At 42.2% G+C, this 14,468-nt stretch overlaps 3 protein-coding genes across 3 annotated transcripts; all 3 read right to left on the reverse strand.

Annotated features, from left to right (window-relative positions):
- Positions 1 to 1,559: 1,559 nt before the first annotated feature.
- LOC115572878 (caprin-2-like) lies at positions 1,560 to 3,160 on the reverse strand. The gene is made up of 4 exons (XM_030403358.1): positions 3,110 to 3,160; positions 2,854 to 2,976; positions 2,614 to 2,754; positions 1,560 to 2,459 (listed from the first exon to the last, which is right to left on the reverse strand). The coding sequence occupies exons 1-4, from the start codon at positions 3,114 to 3,116 to the stop codon at positions 2,026 to 2,028; spliced, it is 705 nt and encodes a 234-aa protein (XP_030259218.1). The 5' UTR covers positions 3,117 to 3,160; the 3' UTR covers positions 1,560 to 2,025.
- Positions 3,161 to 4,879: 1,719 nt separating this feature from the next.
- LOC115572526 (complement C1q tumor necrosis factor-related protein 3-like) lies at positions 4,880 to 6,572 on the reverse strand. The gene is made up of 4 exons (XM_030402688.1): positions 6,465 to 6,572; positions 6,016 to 6,132; positions 5,769 to 5,909; positions 4,880 to 5,664 (listed from the first exon to the last, which is right to left on the reverse strand). The coding sequence occupies exons 1-4, from the start codon at positions 6,469 to 6,471 to the stop codon at positions 5,246 to 5,248; spliced, it is 684 nt and encodes a 227-aa protein (XP_030258548.1). The 5' UTR covers positions 6,472 to 6,572; the 3' UTR covers positions 4,880 to 5,245.
- Positions 6,573 to 12,439: 5,867 nt separating this feature from the next.
- Positions 12,440 to 13,852, reverse strand: LOC115572244 (complement C1q-like protein 4). The gene is made up of 4 exons (XM_030402126.1): positions 13,799 to 13,852; positions 13,593 to 13,697; positions 13,349 to 13,489; positions 12,440 to 13,221 (listed from the first exon to the last, which is right to left on the reverse strand). Exons 1-4 carry the CDS (start codon positions 13,803 to 13,805, stop codon positions 12,788 to 12,790), a joined length of 687 nt encoding a protein of 228 aa, XP_030257986.1. The 5' UTR covers positions 13,806 to 13,852; the 3' UTR covers positions 12,440 to 12,787.
- Positions 13,853 to 14,468: the final 616 nt, after the last annotated feature.

Raw genomic sequence — 14,468 nt, forward strand, 5'->3', positions numbered from 1 at the left:
ACCGATGCCAATACCATAGTCTAACATAACATCAGTATGCCGGAAGTTATTGAATTTACCAGGAATTTAGTAATCATGATTCATCCAAAGCATCTCTTTCTGCATTCAGTTTTCATATCAGCACACACTGTCATCTATCATATATGCTGATACAGATATTTATCCATGAGAGGCCAATATTGGCCATCTGACATGTCAGTCAGGCTGTGGAAGTAATATAAGTAACTACTAATTTAAATCCAAACAACAATATTTCCCTAAACCAAACAGCAGGCGTAGCATGTAGGTCCGGCATGCTTGTCGCTAGTACGGTCATGTTGTTTTCTCACCTGTGAGACATGTTGTTTTTGGAGTGACTGGCAATAAAAAATTTTTTGTTTTTAAAAGTCTCTGTGTCTGTGTTCAATTCTCTTCACGTTTGCAGCTTCTAACAACGTCTGTGGTTTGACTTTCAGACCCTGTTTCAGCATGTCAGCTGTGCAGGATTGATGCAAACTGAAGATTTCCTGATTTTGCTACTTCATAATAAAAGAGCCTTTGAATAAGAAAACACAGGTGACTTGTATTGTGAAATTAAATGTGTTTATCCACCATTTAACAACCGCATCCTCGACCACTAGTCACAGCCATGGATCAGCTTGCTGCACCTAAACATCATCGACTCATGTCAAGAGTGCCATCAGTTAAAGACGCACCTTAAAGAGGGTAGCCTTGGGAACGAAGGTTTAAATCCCTGCTGCTCTGGTCTCACGTCCTGAGTCAAACCAAGTCAAGTCATCACATGCATATAGACAAGGATTAAAGGCCCAAGAGCAGTTAAACTCCCTTCTTGACCCCTTCTGATCAAACTGGTAAAATTTTCGATGGGAGACATCCAAATGGACTTTTTTGGGGATCACAGTCCTACTAAGCTGGTTAAACAATTTAAGGTATGTTTTTGAGCTGTTGAAGAGGATCTGGGGGCTGACCGAGGTTAAACATACGTAATTGGGAATTTACATGTAAAGCAGCTTAGTAGGTTAGAACTTTGTCCCCTTTGCGCCTTTTTGCTGATGTGTCCCTCTGGACCACATTGTTTAATAATACTAATACTAATCATTGGGATTTAATGGTGCCCAAGTCACTCTCCTGTGACGAAAAAAGGGCTGCCGTGACAGTGTCTTTTTTTTTTTTGCTTGAATGAACAGTTCAGGCTCTTTATTTGTACTCAGCAGCTCTGTATGGTTCTGTGCTAAGACTTTTGCATGTCCCAAACACACAGTAAGCTTTGTATATCTGAAAACCTACTGGTCGTAACATAACGTAATGTTACATACTAATTCAAGTACCCCAAGAGAACAAAACCAAAACCTTATTTGGTTAGTTAAAACTGTTGCATGTGGTAGGTCATTTTCTTATGTAGTGTATGTGCCTCATAAACTCTCTGGACACTTAATGTGGTCCCAAGTATCCTGTACTGTGTTGGGGATTCTACTTCACCAGGCGCTTCATGTGGCTTTCCTTTTCATTTCACGGCACAATGCTCCGTCAGGAAGGTTCATACACAGAGTAAACCAAAGTGTGAATAAAGTGCTTTTATTAAAATTAAAATATGTGTTATGGGCTAACATTCAAATGATCAAACACAGACAGTGGAGTAGGGGTTATGTTTCAGTTTTGTCGACAATCTCTTTAATGCACGCATCACACATCTCCTCAGTTGAAACATAATCAACTGTAATGGCAACTGCATTTTTCTGATTTATTTTCTTGAAAATTTACAGGGTGGTACACGCATTTCCTCCAAAGATTTCCTGACATCATTACACCAGCATGAAAAACACAAGCTGTTACAGAATAAGGATACTCACGCTTTTAGGTTTTCAAGCTTTCAAATTGCTTGGGTTGAATCGAGGTGTGATTGATTTAAAAGACAGCTAAAGTACATTTAGATGAGTCACCACAGAACGATTTCATTGAGCTGACTCCAACCTTGCTAGTATGGCAAGAGTGGGTACCACCACCAGTGCACTACACCCATCTAACTTACTCATTACAATAAAGCAGAAAGGCACTGAAAGTGTTATAGTGGCTTATGTCATCGCAGAGAAAACAACCAGCGGGAAGGCTGACAGCCACCTCGTCACCAGTATTCAGTTCCAAGGCCACAGCAATCGTGAAACTGTCCTCTTGGTCTTGCGTATTGCTATCTGTAGACCCAGACACCACAATGCCGTTGACCTGCAGATTGGCACAGACGACCAGTGAGGCACCTTGAGAACCAGCGTCACTGTAGACGGTGAGGGCGAGGCTGTAGACGCCAGAGTGGGGAACAGTGAAGATACCGGTAGTTGTATTGTAGACATCACCCAGGTTTAGGAACACGTGTTCGTAGACGACATTCACGTTGTTAGTGAAGGGGCCGAAACACTTAAAATTACCACTACTGAATAGAGCGACAGAGAAGGCAGTGCGGCCGTCTGTGGAGGCAAACGGAGGAGACAACGGGTTAGAAGAGTGAAAAGTAGATTGGTGTCGCCTCATTGTCATTGAGAACAGCTTAAAGTGTGTTTTTTTCTTCTTCAAGATCTGCACTCTGCCCCGCCTTGTGTAAGCCATGGGTGTGTCACTCACCTTTCATTTTGCTGAAACTCTGGATTGTTTGCGAGTATAACATATCCAGCTCGTTCAGGCTCGCGTTAAAGTACGTCTTCAGCCTGTGCATCTCCCGCACAGAATGACAGCAGCTACAAGAGCCCCGGTCCACTTCACACGCTGAACACAAAAGCGCATAAAAGAACAGAAGAAAAGAAAATATGAATATAAAAGACGAATGCACGCAGACACAATCATTATGCACCCACAATTCCTCACCATTGTCTGCATTCGGGCCTTGGCTCGGTTCATCGACTGGCTCCCAAAGGTAATCCTGAGTAAACATGTCAGGTTCAACAGTCTGGCCATAAGCTGCATGCAGCAGGCACAGCAGTACAATAGCTGGTGGGCAAAGAGCAAAAGGATTATAGCATTAAACCCAGAGGGATCTTAGCATTAGTAACCTGTCACTGCGATGTTGTACAGTACAGTATATCTGAACCAGTGCTACCTATGTAAACAAATCAAGTCTCACCTCTCATGTTGACACTTAATGATGCTAGCTTCAGAGGGATGGAAGGTGTGATCGACTGATCAGTAGAGGAAGTGCCATGGATATATAATTTTCTCAAAGCTCCTCCCTTCCTACCTCTCAGTTTGATTCCTTATCATTGCTCCTCCCTGTTTTTTATTTTTATTTTTTTCATTTTAATCGCCCGCCCTATTTAGCCTTCATAACTGAATAACTGGGGATGTTTTATCATCATCATCATCATCATCAGGTGCTCTCACTTTCTAAAATCACACGCAGGTAGACACACCTGCCCTCCAGGGCTTTGTGCAGTTGGTCACACGCCAGGCAGGTATCATGTGTCGTCTGGACAGAAGACGCGTCTCATCAGCAGGGCATGTGGTCTGAAGAGCTGCACGACAGGGAGAACGATCTTTATATTCTGTGGCGATGCGTCTTTCTTGACATGCAGAAGGTCACAAATTAGAGATGCGTGATGTGGGTTCTTTTCAGCAGATGCAATGACCTATAACTCCCTGCTTCTCGTGGCCAACACCGATAATGGATCATTTCCAATTTCTGCATTTCAGATATAAATTCTTAAACTGCAGTTTATGCACACCTGAGGGTTAGATGTGCTGAGGTTGTAGCAAGCAAAGATGGATGATTTAACTTTCTACAGCTCAGCAACATTTTTCGTGTTAAAAACTTGTAGTCCTGTATTGTGCGCTGCGCTTGTTCTCCTCCTCCTTCTTTTCTGTGTTTACTGGCAGATCGCAAACAACGTGTAAAGGTGCATAACGTTACCTACAGTATCAGCGTGTTGACATCACACTTGTTAAGTCCATGAAAGCAAATTGGCTTTTTGTTTTTTTAGGTTTATCTACTATCATTTCACTGATACAATATATATCCGGTAATATAAATGTTCCAATTGATATATGTATGTCAGGCAGATGCCCTGTCCTGCTGTAAAGATGTATCCAATGTAATAAAGGGGCTGAGTGCACTGATCTGCTCCCGCTGCTGTGTTAAATAATGAAAAGGGGATATTCAAAATGGCTCTACAAGTGGTAGAAATATTGAATATGTTATTGGTCACATCTCATTTCATCCTGATGCCGTCTTCTTCACTGTGCTCATTACAGAAATGGCGTGTGTCCAGTGTGATGCACAGACAGACTTTTAAAAAAGTCCATATTCTCTAACGAAAGACTGTAATGATAGGCATGTTACTGTGGTCACACTTTATTCATTATGGATTCTATTTCATCCATTTCTAATTTAAAGGAGCTTCAGTTTCTGTGATGGAGGTAGAGACATTGGCAGTAGATGATTTGTTCATTTTTCAAAGGTGGCATGGACCCAATTTGCTTCAAGCACCCGTGACTCATGAACTGACTCATGAATTCATCAATTCTTTTGGTGTCATAACTTCTAACTTGCGCAAATCTAAATCAGATAGTCAGGTTAACCATATCAACGTATTCAGTTAACCAGCCCCTCCCTCCCCGCGCTTGTTCTACTACTCGGGAAATGGAGAGGTTAACAAGAGGAATGCATTTTTGTGATTTTGCTAACATGGGGTGCATCATCCCTCCTCAAATCACCTACTGGACGTAGGGTAATTAAAATAGTAACATCAGTGAAAGGTTGATCATCAGTCGATGATCCTAAAACAACTTTATTCATCATAAATCCTGTTTTGCTAATGTAGACCTCTTCAGTATCTCCGGTTTCTTTAATGGAGATTTAATGTTACTAATGTAAAACAAAGTAAGTCAGAATGCAAAGTTTGAGAACAAGTCTGTTTTATTTTGATGGCAAGTTTCTGGTGCAGTGATTTCTTTTTTTTTTTACTCCATATTTCTAACAAAAATTGACATCATTTAATTTCAAGATCAACAGCTCTAACAAAGAAGATGCTGTAACAGTGTGGAATGAAAAGACAATAGGTTCGATGGGACATTTACTCAGGAAGAAAAGAGAACCATAATGGAATAAAACAAACAAAATAAGTTTGGCAGCATTGCATTGGGTGATGGTACGAAAGAGCTGATCAAGATTACGACTGACGCCACAGCAAGATTTCATCTAAGTGACTAAAAAAACTGTCAGCATAGGACTGGTGCAAAGCCCAGAATGGCTACATTCTCTAACTTATACAGTAGCATACAGCAGGAAGCCAGTGAAAGTGTTAGAAAACTTTTTGTCACTGCAGATGATACATCCTTTGGGCAGGATGACATCCACCCGGTCCTCAGCCTTCAGCTTAATGGCCTTCACAACGCTGTCACTGTCTACACTGTCCTGGCCGTCCTGTCCATGAATCTCGGACACAATTTCGCCGTTAACCTGTAGATGGGCACACGCTGCCCTTTTCATGTCAGAACTGATCGTGTAGGAGAAGCTGTAGACGCCGGCGCGGGGTGCGACGAAGATACCGGTCATCGGATTGTAGTTGTTTCCCAGGTTGAGGAATTCATGTCTGAAGACGATGCCAGCATCATCACTGAAGGGGCCAAGACATTCTGTGCTATCATTCTTGTCGAGAGCAAAAGAGAAGGCACTGCGGCTGGCTGGGAATGCAGAGAAGAAGAAATAGTCAGGGCAGAGGTATGAGAAGTGGATCAGTTTTGATGATGGTCTCCCTGTATGTGTGACTCACAGACGTGCCGCTCACCTCTCATATCGTCAATGTACATCTTTGTTAGCATCAGGTCCTTCTTCATCTCCCTGTGGGTGAGGTTAAAGAACGCCTCCATCCTGTGTGTCTGTTTCTTCATCAGACAGCAGCCACACGACTCTTTCTCATAAAGACACGCTGGGTATGCATGCACAATACATTAGGTAGCAGAAGGAAGTATGTGCAAACACATTGACTATTTTTTGACAGAAGGGAAAGGATGATTTCCTTAATAACCTCTCACCTTTGTGCTTTGGTTTTGTGGTGGTGAAGCCAGGAGTGTCCCAGAGATAATCTTTATCGCCCCACATCTCCTCATATTGACCGAAAGCCGGAAGCAGCAGACACAGCAATACAAAAGCTGGGGGGGGGGGGAAAGAGCAAAGTCACGTGGCATTACACCCAAAAAATAGCTTTTCTCAGGCAATATTCTCTAAAATTAGATCCTTTTTCTAATTCTGACAGCTCCACTAAAAGACCATCCTCTAAACATGTTGCCCAGATCTTCTCCAAATTGTGCTTCTTTCTTGTCGTTACGTAGAAAATGGTTTATTTTAAATCCTATCCTATCAAATTATTACAATTACTGACACTTCTAAACCATTCAGTCTGCTGATCATTCTGTGGTCCCTGTCCCTGCTGCCATCTCCCTCTGTCTAAATACTATGCCAGCGTAGTTGTCGCTTATCTCACCTCTCATGTTGACGCTGGTAAATGACAACAGCTTTAGCAGGATGGAAGGCAGGCAGACTGATCATGAGACAAAAGTCAAGGATATATATATTTCTGAGAGCCCCTCCCATGTGACCGCTCATTTTTATTCCTCCTCTTTTGATATCGCTCCTCCTTTTTGATTTTCTTTTTTTTTCTTTTTGTTATCGCCTGCCCTATTTGCCTCTATAACTTTATAACCGGAGATGTATTTCTTCATCACTAGGGGCTCTCATTCACAATGAGAAAAAAAATCACACACACGCAGACACACACACACCCTCCTGGGCTTTGTTGTTGATGCCACCCAGGTATCGTCTGTCGCCTGAGATGAGGTGTTGTGACTGTGGAGTGCAATTTTATCACCACCAGCCAGGCGTCTTGGTTCATAGAGCTGCTTCGCTGAGATTATTTATGGTCAGTGTACATAATGTTTGCTTTAAACTCCCTGTCCACGGTTGAACAAGAACGCATTTGCCTTTCGAAATAACTTTGAGTGTAGAGTCTCACCTAAAGAGGTTAAAAAAATAAATATGATTATGTTTGGGTGTCTCTTTAAAGCCTGTGCTGTGAGCTTGTCACCAGGCTAAATGTATAACATTAGTGTATTTAGCAGTTTTCTGTTATTTTTTAACCAGGTCCATCTGAGATGAGAATGTTAGCATGCTAACATTTGGCACTTAGCACTAAACACAAAATACAACTGAGGCTAATGGAAATGCTGCTGGTATTGTTGGTATTTGCTGGTGAACTCTGACCCGCCCAACAACACTTTTTTGTTAAAAGCCATTATCATTTTTCTCACCTACTGTAGCCTACAACCCTTTTTGCATTTGGCCAAGCCTAGATTTGTTTCTGTGACAGACTACTTGTACACCCTGGGATAAATGCCTGTGTTTTTTCAGAAAAGCCAGTTACAAGCCACCACAAGCAGCCAGTTTAGTTAGTAATATTTTATTGAAATAATTTGACCTGCAAAGTTTTGGAAGGTTTCACTTCAGGTCTTTACCTCACGGTTCAAGAGTGAAACAGAAAAATAATCTGACGCGTTACAGTATTTACGTTTCATCATCACCAGCACTTGTGAATGAGGTCCATCATAAAGTTAATACATAACAAACCATAATTAAACAATGTCAGCATCATATACAAATATGAAACATGAAAGCATCCTTGGATGGGGCCTTCAGAGGAGTCACATCAACCAATGTAACCACTTAACTCAAAAATGAAATTGTCTCAACATAAGTAATCAACTAAAGAAGCTTCAAAGAAATGTCAATGAGTAATATTTTCTACCCTATTCAACTGTAATATGTTGCCTGTAGAGGTCTATGTTAGGCCTAATATGCTATTTAGCAGGCATAATACTCAAAAGTATTTTTTACAGACTAAAAACGAATGTTCAATTACAGTATATCCCAATTAAAGCAAAAAAAAAATCAACTTAAACATGAAGCACACAATACTAGACTAATACTACTACAAGACTTCTATTTCGGGAGAACTAAACTATGTCACCTCACCTTCAGGGAGGCAAATCTATTGATCACCTTTTCAGGATCTATGTTCTCAAGAACCTCACTCTCAACAGACATCACTGCCAGGTGATGGAGTCTCTTTTGCTCCATGGTCCTTCTGAGCCAGGTATGGAGATGCCTTACACTGAAGGACCTTTTGCAACTGCACCAGTATGGTCATTGCAGCCTGAATAGTTGCTTTGAGTGTCTGCATCTAGCAGGTTATATACTGTCTGCATGTTCTTAACAGCACCACCACCCTCTCTCCTGCGCCTCAAGTAGTTTCTAGCTATCGCCACTGATTGACCACTGATCTGACTTGAGGTCAATGTGATAGTGAAGTGCCAGCACTGTCAGATGTGGCTCAGAGAGGAATTTGCCAGAGGTTGGACAGCATGCCATAATCCCTATCCAGCAATTCCTGATCAACTTCAGAAAACCTTTTTTTTTTCTTCAATTTTGACATTTGACATTCTGTCTAGACAAGGAAAGCACAACTTTTGTTTCAGGTCTCTGGATACATGTTGGCTCTGATACTGAGGCATCACTCCGCTTCTCCTTAAGAGAATCAGTCACTGCATTTTTGTATGCTACTGCTTGGACAAGATCAATGGTCTCCTTCTGTAAGTATCTGTGTAAACCTGCTGTTACTGAGAGGGGAGACCGGAAAACAAACAGCAAATAGACTGATGAGAATTTACAGAGTTTTGCTTTCACTCCCACTGCAACGGGTGTGTTAATAGTAGAGAGACACTCAGTGATTGCAGGTAAGTTGGCAAGTACTGCATTCACAGAACAGAGCGTGTGTGGGATAACTGTACAAGTTCAGTTGGCTGCAGCCCTGGCTTTTTTTGTGTTTCTTCAAACTTGTGGTTGTTCACAAGAGAAGCATTAAAAAAATATATACATTTTCCAGCATGTCAAAAAACTCTTTGGCCTCAGACACTGCTCTGCATGTGTGACATAACAAAAGGTTCAATTCATGTGCATAAGAATGCACATGCGCGGCTTCAGGGTTCTTCTTTCGAAAATCGGCTCGTATACCCCCCACTGCCCCAGTCATGACAGCCGCTCCATCATAAGTCTGTGCCACACATCTCAAGTCATCAATACCATGCACAATAACAATTGATTCTCAATTGCAGTACATATTGATGCAGCATCAAAATGAGTTAAGCCTGTAAGGGCTAGGAGCGACAGCTGTTCTGTCTTTCCGTCCCTGGTCTCGTCGGCCATAACAGCATACATGTTTGACTCCCTCATCTCTAACAACAGTTGCTGTTACCTCTTGTGAACAACACTGTATCATTTGATTCTGACCACCAGATGAAAGGTAGGTTGAGTTTACTGGAGGAGTGTAGCTCTTTAAATCGGGGTCAAACTTTTTCAGGAGCTCCATGCACGCCAAGAAATTCCCTCTGTTGCTGCTCTCAGGTGATTCATCGTGACCCCTAAATGGAATACCCTGTTTCCCCAGCATACGTGTCAATTCCACGACACGTTGCAAGTACTCCCTCCTCTCAGTTATTTCACTGAAACTTGCAGACTCTATTTGCTGAACAACACTGCCTTTTGTTTGGCTTGCGTTATAGCTATGCCAGCAGACTCTACTGTCTTTGTGGCATTGTGTGGTTTCCTGTTTCTGAAACAGTGCAGTTCAGTGCATGTTTTCAATGTTTTATCCCACCATTCACAAATTCCTCCTGTTTTAATTTCTTGCCAAACACCCTACACGCAAAGCAGAATGCAGCATTTCTTTATAGAGTATTCCAGCCAATTAAAACTCTGGAACCACTTAGGGTGAAAGGCTCTCTTTTGCGTGCCAAACTGATCTTGAGGGTACTGTGACAGCTTCAATTGTTTAGGACCAGTGTCCTTATCCCCTAAATCAAAAGCTGTATCTGCAACAGACACTGATGCTTCTGCTTGCTCCTCTATCTGTGCTTCTTCGTGCACCTCTCTGGTCTGCTCCCTTTCAACTTCAAAACACTCTCCCTGCTCCTCTCTTTGTCCTTAGTAAAAAAAATTAGATAAATATTTAAAGAGAGATTGCAAAGTCATCCATGAAATGACTCTAAATATAATGTACTTTCTTTTTATAGGTAATTAGTGAGGTGGTTGACAATAAATGCCCTTTCCTCACCTGCTTCTTTCAGGTCTTGCACCATCTGTCTTTCCTCTCGCTCCATCCTCCTCTCTCCCTCTTTACATACATACAAACTTTTTGTAGGGAAGTAGTGATAAACCTTTATAATTACACATAATACATAGAGCAAACAATCCCAGTAGGCCAATTTCTGGGGTAAATACAGCAGATGTGGGCCTACATTATAACCTGCCAATGTGCAGTGGGACAGAGCAGTTTTAAAGGACTGAGTAAATAAATATGGGCAAATGCAATTAATGTGGCGAAAAAGATGCTTATTATTATGGCCTTCTTGACTATCTGTTCATGTTCTCACCTGTTTCATGTTGTTCTCTCTCCTTTTCTCTCTCTTTATCCTCATCCCCCTCTCTTTGTTTTGTCCACCAAAAACACAAAATAATATAGTATATGAACTAACAACAAATAAATAAATGCTAACTCATTAACATGTATTAAGTATTTTGTTGCTATACTACTCAGTGGCATTACATTCTCTCACCTGCACCTGGCTGTTAAATTTAAAAAAAGAAAGCATGTCCATCTATGGAAAATCAGACATTTGCAAAGGGGTTAATGTTCCAGTGTTTAAGATGGTATCCTACAGTAGCCTATAGTGACCATGAATCGCCTTTCTATCAACAAGCCAGTATTAAAAGCAGGTGTATGTAGTGTTAAAAAGAAGTAGATTCATGTCATTCAAACACTAGCACTATGTTTAGTCTACTAGCTGCTAGCCATGATGCTTCACCAACCTGACTAGAGACTAAGCTATAGCTTATTTTGTGCCACATTAACTTACTGATAGACTTTGTAGCTTGGCATAAGACATAGCTTCCAGTGACATTTCATATCTTTCATATTTTGCCGCTGGGCAACAAGGTAACTCTTTGCAATTGAACAGCTAGCGCTAGCTCCTAGCGCCCTAGTTTATCATGCTACGCATCATTACAAGCCTATTCCGCAAACTTCAACGTAAGAAGAGGCATTGATAAAATCGTCTTGTGGTCAACTGTTGCTTAATAGACATCTGACAGATTATGTCAAGGTCCTAAAATGAAGCATTACCTGGTCATTGTGTTACAACACACTGCTGCCAATTGTCGATTTTGTCTAGTACCCACATTTGGTGCTCTCTGGCTGCATTTTTTGCTTTGTAAAACAGGAGGTGCCCACCCACCAATCACAGACAAGAGATGCATGCAGGGAGGTTGTGCTTTATTTAACTGGCCCATTAGAGCCTGTTACCATTTTCCCCATCTCCAAACAAAACAGGTTTGCGAAAAAAAAAAAAAAGGATATAAAATTTGAATACTAAACAATAGGATGGGCTAAGGCAAGTTTTGGATGGGCTTGAGCCCCCACACAAAAGGGCTAGCCTCGGCACTGCTTCTGTCACAGAACTGTTGTCCTATAGCATAAAGGTGCTGGGTCTGAACACACCATGGCCAGCCAGTCCATAGAAATACATTTTAGGCGTTGTTTGCTCGTAGCTATACATGTGTCTATATGTGCTAGTCCTAACAGGGCCGTAGTATAAAAAGTCTGGGTATTCTACATATCCATTCTCTACGGGCCCCTCCCCAATTCCTCAGCTATTCAGTCTAGTTTCTTTCAGGTCCTCTTTACATTCAGGCCATGTTTACTCAGGCCGCTCTCTCGTCCTCTTTCTTTTCTTTAAATTGTTCTCAGCGCTCGGCCCGTTCGGTTGTATAAGCCGTGCATTTCCCGACGATTACTACATTTTGGGGATCACTGTTTAAGGGGAACTCCAGTATTTAAACCAATCGAAGTCTGTTTATGTTATATAAGGACTTTTGTGAGAACTAGTGATAAGTGGCGTCACCTTAGTCAATTTGTATCAATGTATATTATATGTTTCTATCACAGTTTTGATCACATAAGCACCATAAGTGTGATCTAACTTGAGCCAGTGTCTGTTGGGTCTGAAGACCACACTTTTGAAAATGAAACAATTCTGAGTGCGTGGAGTCAGAAACAAGTGAGTCCACCAGATCTCTGTAGCCTCATCTCTGCTGGGGGCTAGAGGCTTGAGACGACATTAGCCACTGCTGGCATAACACACCCAAATCGCTGAACAAACCATTGTGGTTGAATTGCATTGTGGGTAATGTCTACACAAGGTGGCGATGAGGAAGAAGAATGCATGGAACAAAAGCTGCATCAATTCTGTCCTGTCCATCTAGAATCTGACAATATTCTGTGATGCTAAATCAGAAGACTCCTGACTCTCAGTGTGCCGTGCGGATATTAAAACAAGTCAGCTCGTAATATTCTGTTTGAAATCCTGATTTATTTTCTTGTAATTGTACAGGTATATCACATAGTTTCAATCATGTAAAATCAGCAAGTGACAGACAGAGACTCACAGGAGCATTGATTCTCGGAGTGTCTGACATGAATCAGTCGTGAGGAAAGTCAGAAAATGGACATACAAACATTTTGATAAATAAAATAAGCAATAAAAGGAGGAGATTATCGTGTCCGAGAGAAGTACAGAGCGGCTATAGATTAATTTACGGGCTACAAAGCACAACTGTACCACTAAAAGGTTTCAAATATCAGACTCAAATCAGTAGAGCAAGTCGTTACAAATCCCAGAGCAGCTACATTTCTCTGGCTTAGTCAGTAGAATAAAGCAGGAAACCAGTGAAAGTGTTGTAGTGGCTGCTGTCGTCGCAGAGGAAACATCCAATGGGCAGGTTGACGGCCACGCGGTCACCGGCCTTCAGGTGGACGGCCACAACAATAGTGGAGCTGTCCTCTTGGTCTTGCATGTTCATCTCTCTGGGTCCGGCCAACACTTTGCTGTTGACCTGCAGCGAGGCGCAGGCGGCCAAGGTGTTACCAGGAGAGCCGGCGTCACTGAAGATGGTGAGGGCGAGGCTGTAGACACCCGAGCGGGGAGCGGTGAAGATGCCGGTCTCGGAATTGTAGCCGTCGCCCAGGTTGATGAAGATGTGTTTGTAGGGTATGATCTTGTCGTCGCGGTAGGGGCCTATGCACTTCAAGCTTTCTTCATTGGTCAGAGCGACGGAGAAGGCACTGCGGCTGGCTGGAGACGCAGAGAGGAAGAACAAGACATGAAGTTTGTATGAAGTGCGGAGGGAAGTATTTCATTCATTAGGGTGTGTTGACCTTCACTCTCTTCTGGGTTGCGTTACTCAAGCGCCTTGTCTCACCTCTGACATTGTTGAGGACGGCCTTCGTTTTCGTCAGCTCCTTCTCCAGCTCGTTGAGGCTCGCGTTGAAGAACTGCTTCATCCTGTGTATCTGTTGCTGCATCAGGCAGCAGCCACAAGACGCCGGGTCCGTAAGACACACTGAACACACACGCGCACACAAAGAAATACACCAGGTTACGAATGAGAGGAAAACACACAGACGATGTTCCATGAGCTGGCTTAATCAGAAAAACTCTCTCACCATTTTCTGTGCTGGATCTGACGTCACTTTCGGCGCCATCTCCGTTCCAGGAGAACTCGTCAGCCTGGCTGAACACTACTTTCAGCAGACACAGGAAAATTATGGCTGAGGGAAGAAGAGCAAAAGCAAATTGTAACATTGACTGTTGCTGAAGATCTGTAGTTAGCTATAGTTGCAACTTTCTCACTAGTTATATCTAGTCTCACCTCGCATTGTGATGCTGTGCTGGCGACTGCTGATGGCTTCAGAAAGGTGTGAAAGACTGATGCAGGGTCAAGAGTTAAACCTATATATATATGATCCTTTTGGCTTTTAAGCTCCTCCCTGTAGTATGACCATATTGCCTCCATACCTGTATATGTATATACCTGTATACCTTTTCTTAATGAGTCGGGGCTTCACAGACACCTCACACACAAACACAAGCACACACACACACACACACATACACATACACACACACCCTGCAGGGCTTGGTGTTGCAGATGTAGGTCAGGTATCACCTGTCTTTCGAGTCAACTTGTCCATGCGGTTCAATGTTCCCACCAGCACACCGAGATAATGCCTCTGATTTGTGTTTGCAAGCACAAGCAATTCTTTTTTGAGTATCAAAGTGTGTTTGTTTGCTGTGTATGTTTTTGCTGTATTCTCTTGCAGTGCTGAATATACTGTGGAGTTCAGTTCACATAAACCTGTTTAAAAGAGGAATAACAGGAGCACATTTGTGTGTTTCATCAATGCACTATATGTTGAATACTGCAGTGTTGTTTTCCATACCATTAGATGACTTTTTAATTTAGATTTTGCCCCCAGAAGCCGGCCTGGATGAACGCAGCTTCCGACATTATATCTTCATTATTTGTCCAACTTTTTCAA

The sequence above is a fragment of the Sparus aurata genome, chromosome 2, assembly GCF_900880675.1.
Source record: "Sparus aurata chromosome 2, fSpaAur1.1, whole genome shotgun sequence".
NCBI classification, from domain to species: domain Eukaryota; kingdom Metazoa; phylum Chordata; class Actinopteri; order Spariformes; family Sparidae; genus Sparus; species Sparus aurata.

Coding starts and splice junctions, on each gene's coding strand:
- LOC115572878 (XM_030403358.1), bottom strand. Junction 2,755..2,853: donor AGGCCCGAATGCAGACAATG/GTGAGGAATTGT, acceptor TTTTGTGTTCAG/CGTGTGAAGTGGACCGGGGC. Junction 2,460..2,613: donor GAGTTTCAGCAAAATGAAAG/GTGAGTGACACA, acceptor TTGCCTCCACAG/ACGGCCGCACTGCCTTCTCT.
- LOC115572526 (XM_030402688.1), bottom strand. Junction 5,910..6,015: donor CACAAAACCAAAGCACAAAG/GTGAGAGGTTAT, acceptor ATGCATACCCAG/CGTGTCTTTATGAGAAAGAG. Junction 5,665..5,768: donor GTACATTGACGATATGAGAG/GTGAGCGGCACG, acceptor CTGCATTCCCAG/CCAGCCGCAGTGCCTTCTCT.
- LOC115572244 (XM_030402126.1), bottom strand. Junction 13,490..13,592: donor CAGATCCAGCACAGAAAATG/GTGAGAGAGTTT, acceptor GTGTGTGTTCAG/TGTGTCTTACGGACCCGGCG. Junction 13,222..13,348: donor CGTCCTCAACAATGTCAGAG/GTGAGACAAGGC, acceptor CTGCGTCTCCAG/CCAGCCGCAGTGCCTTCTCC.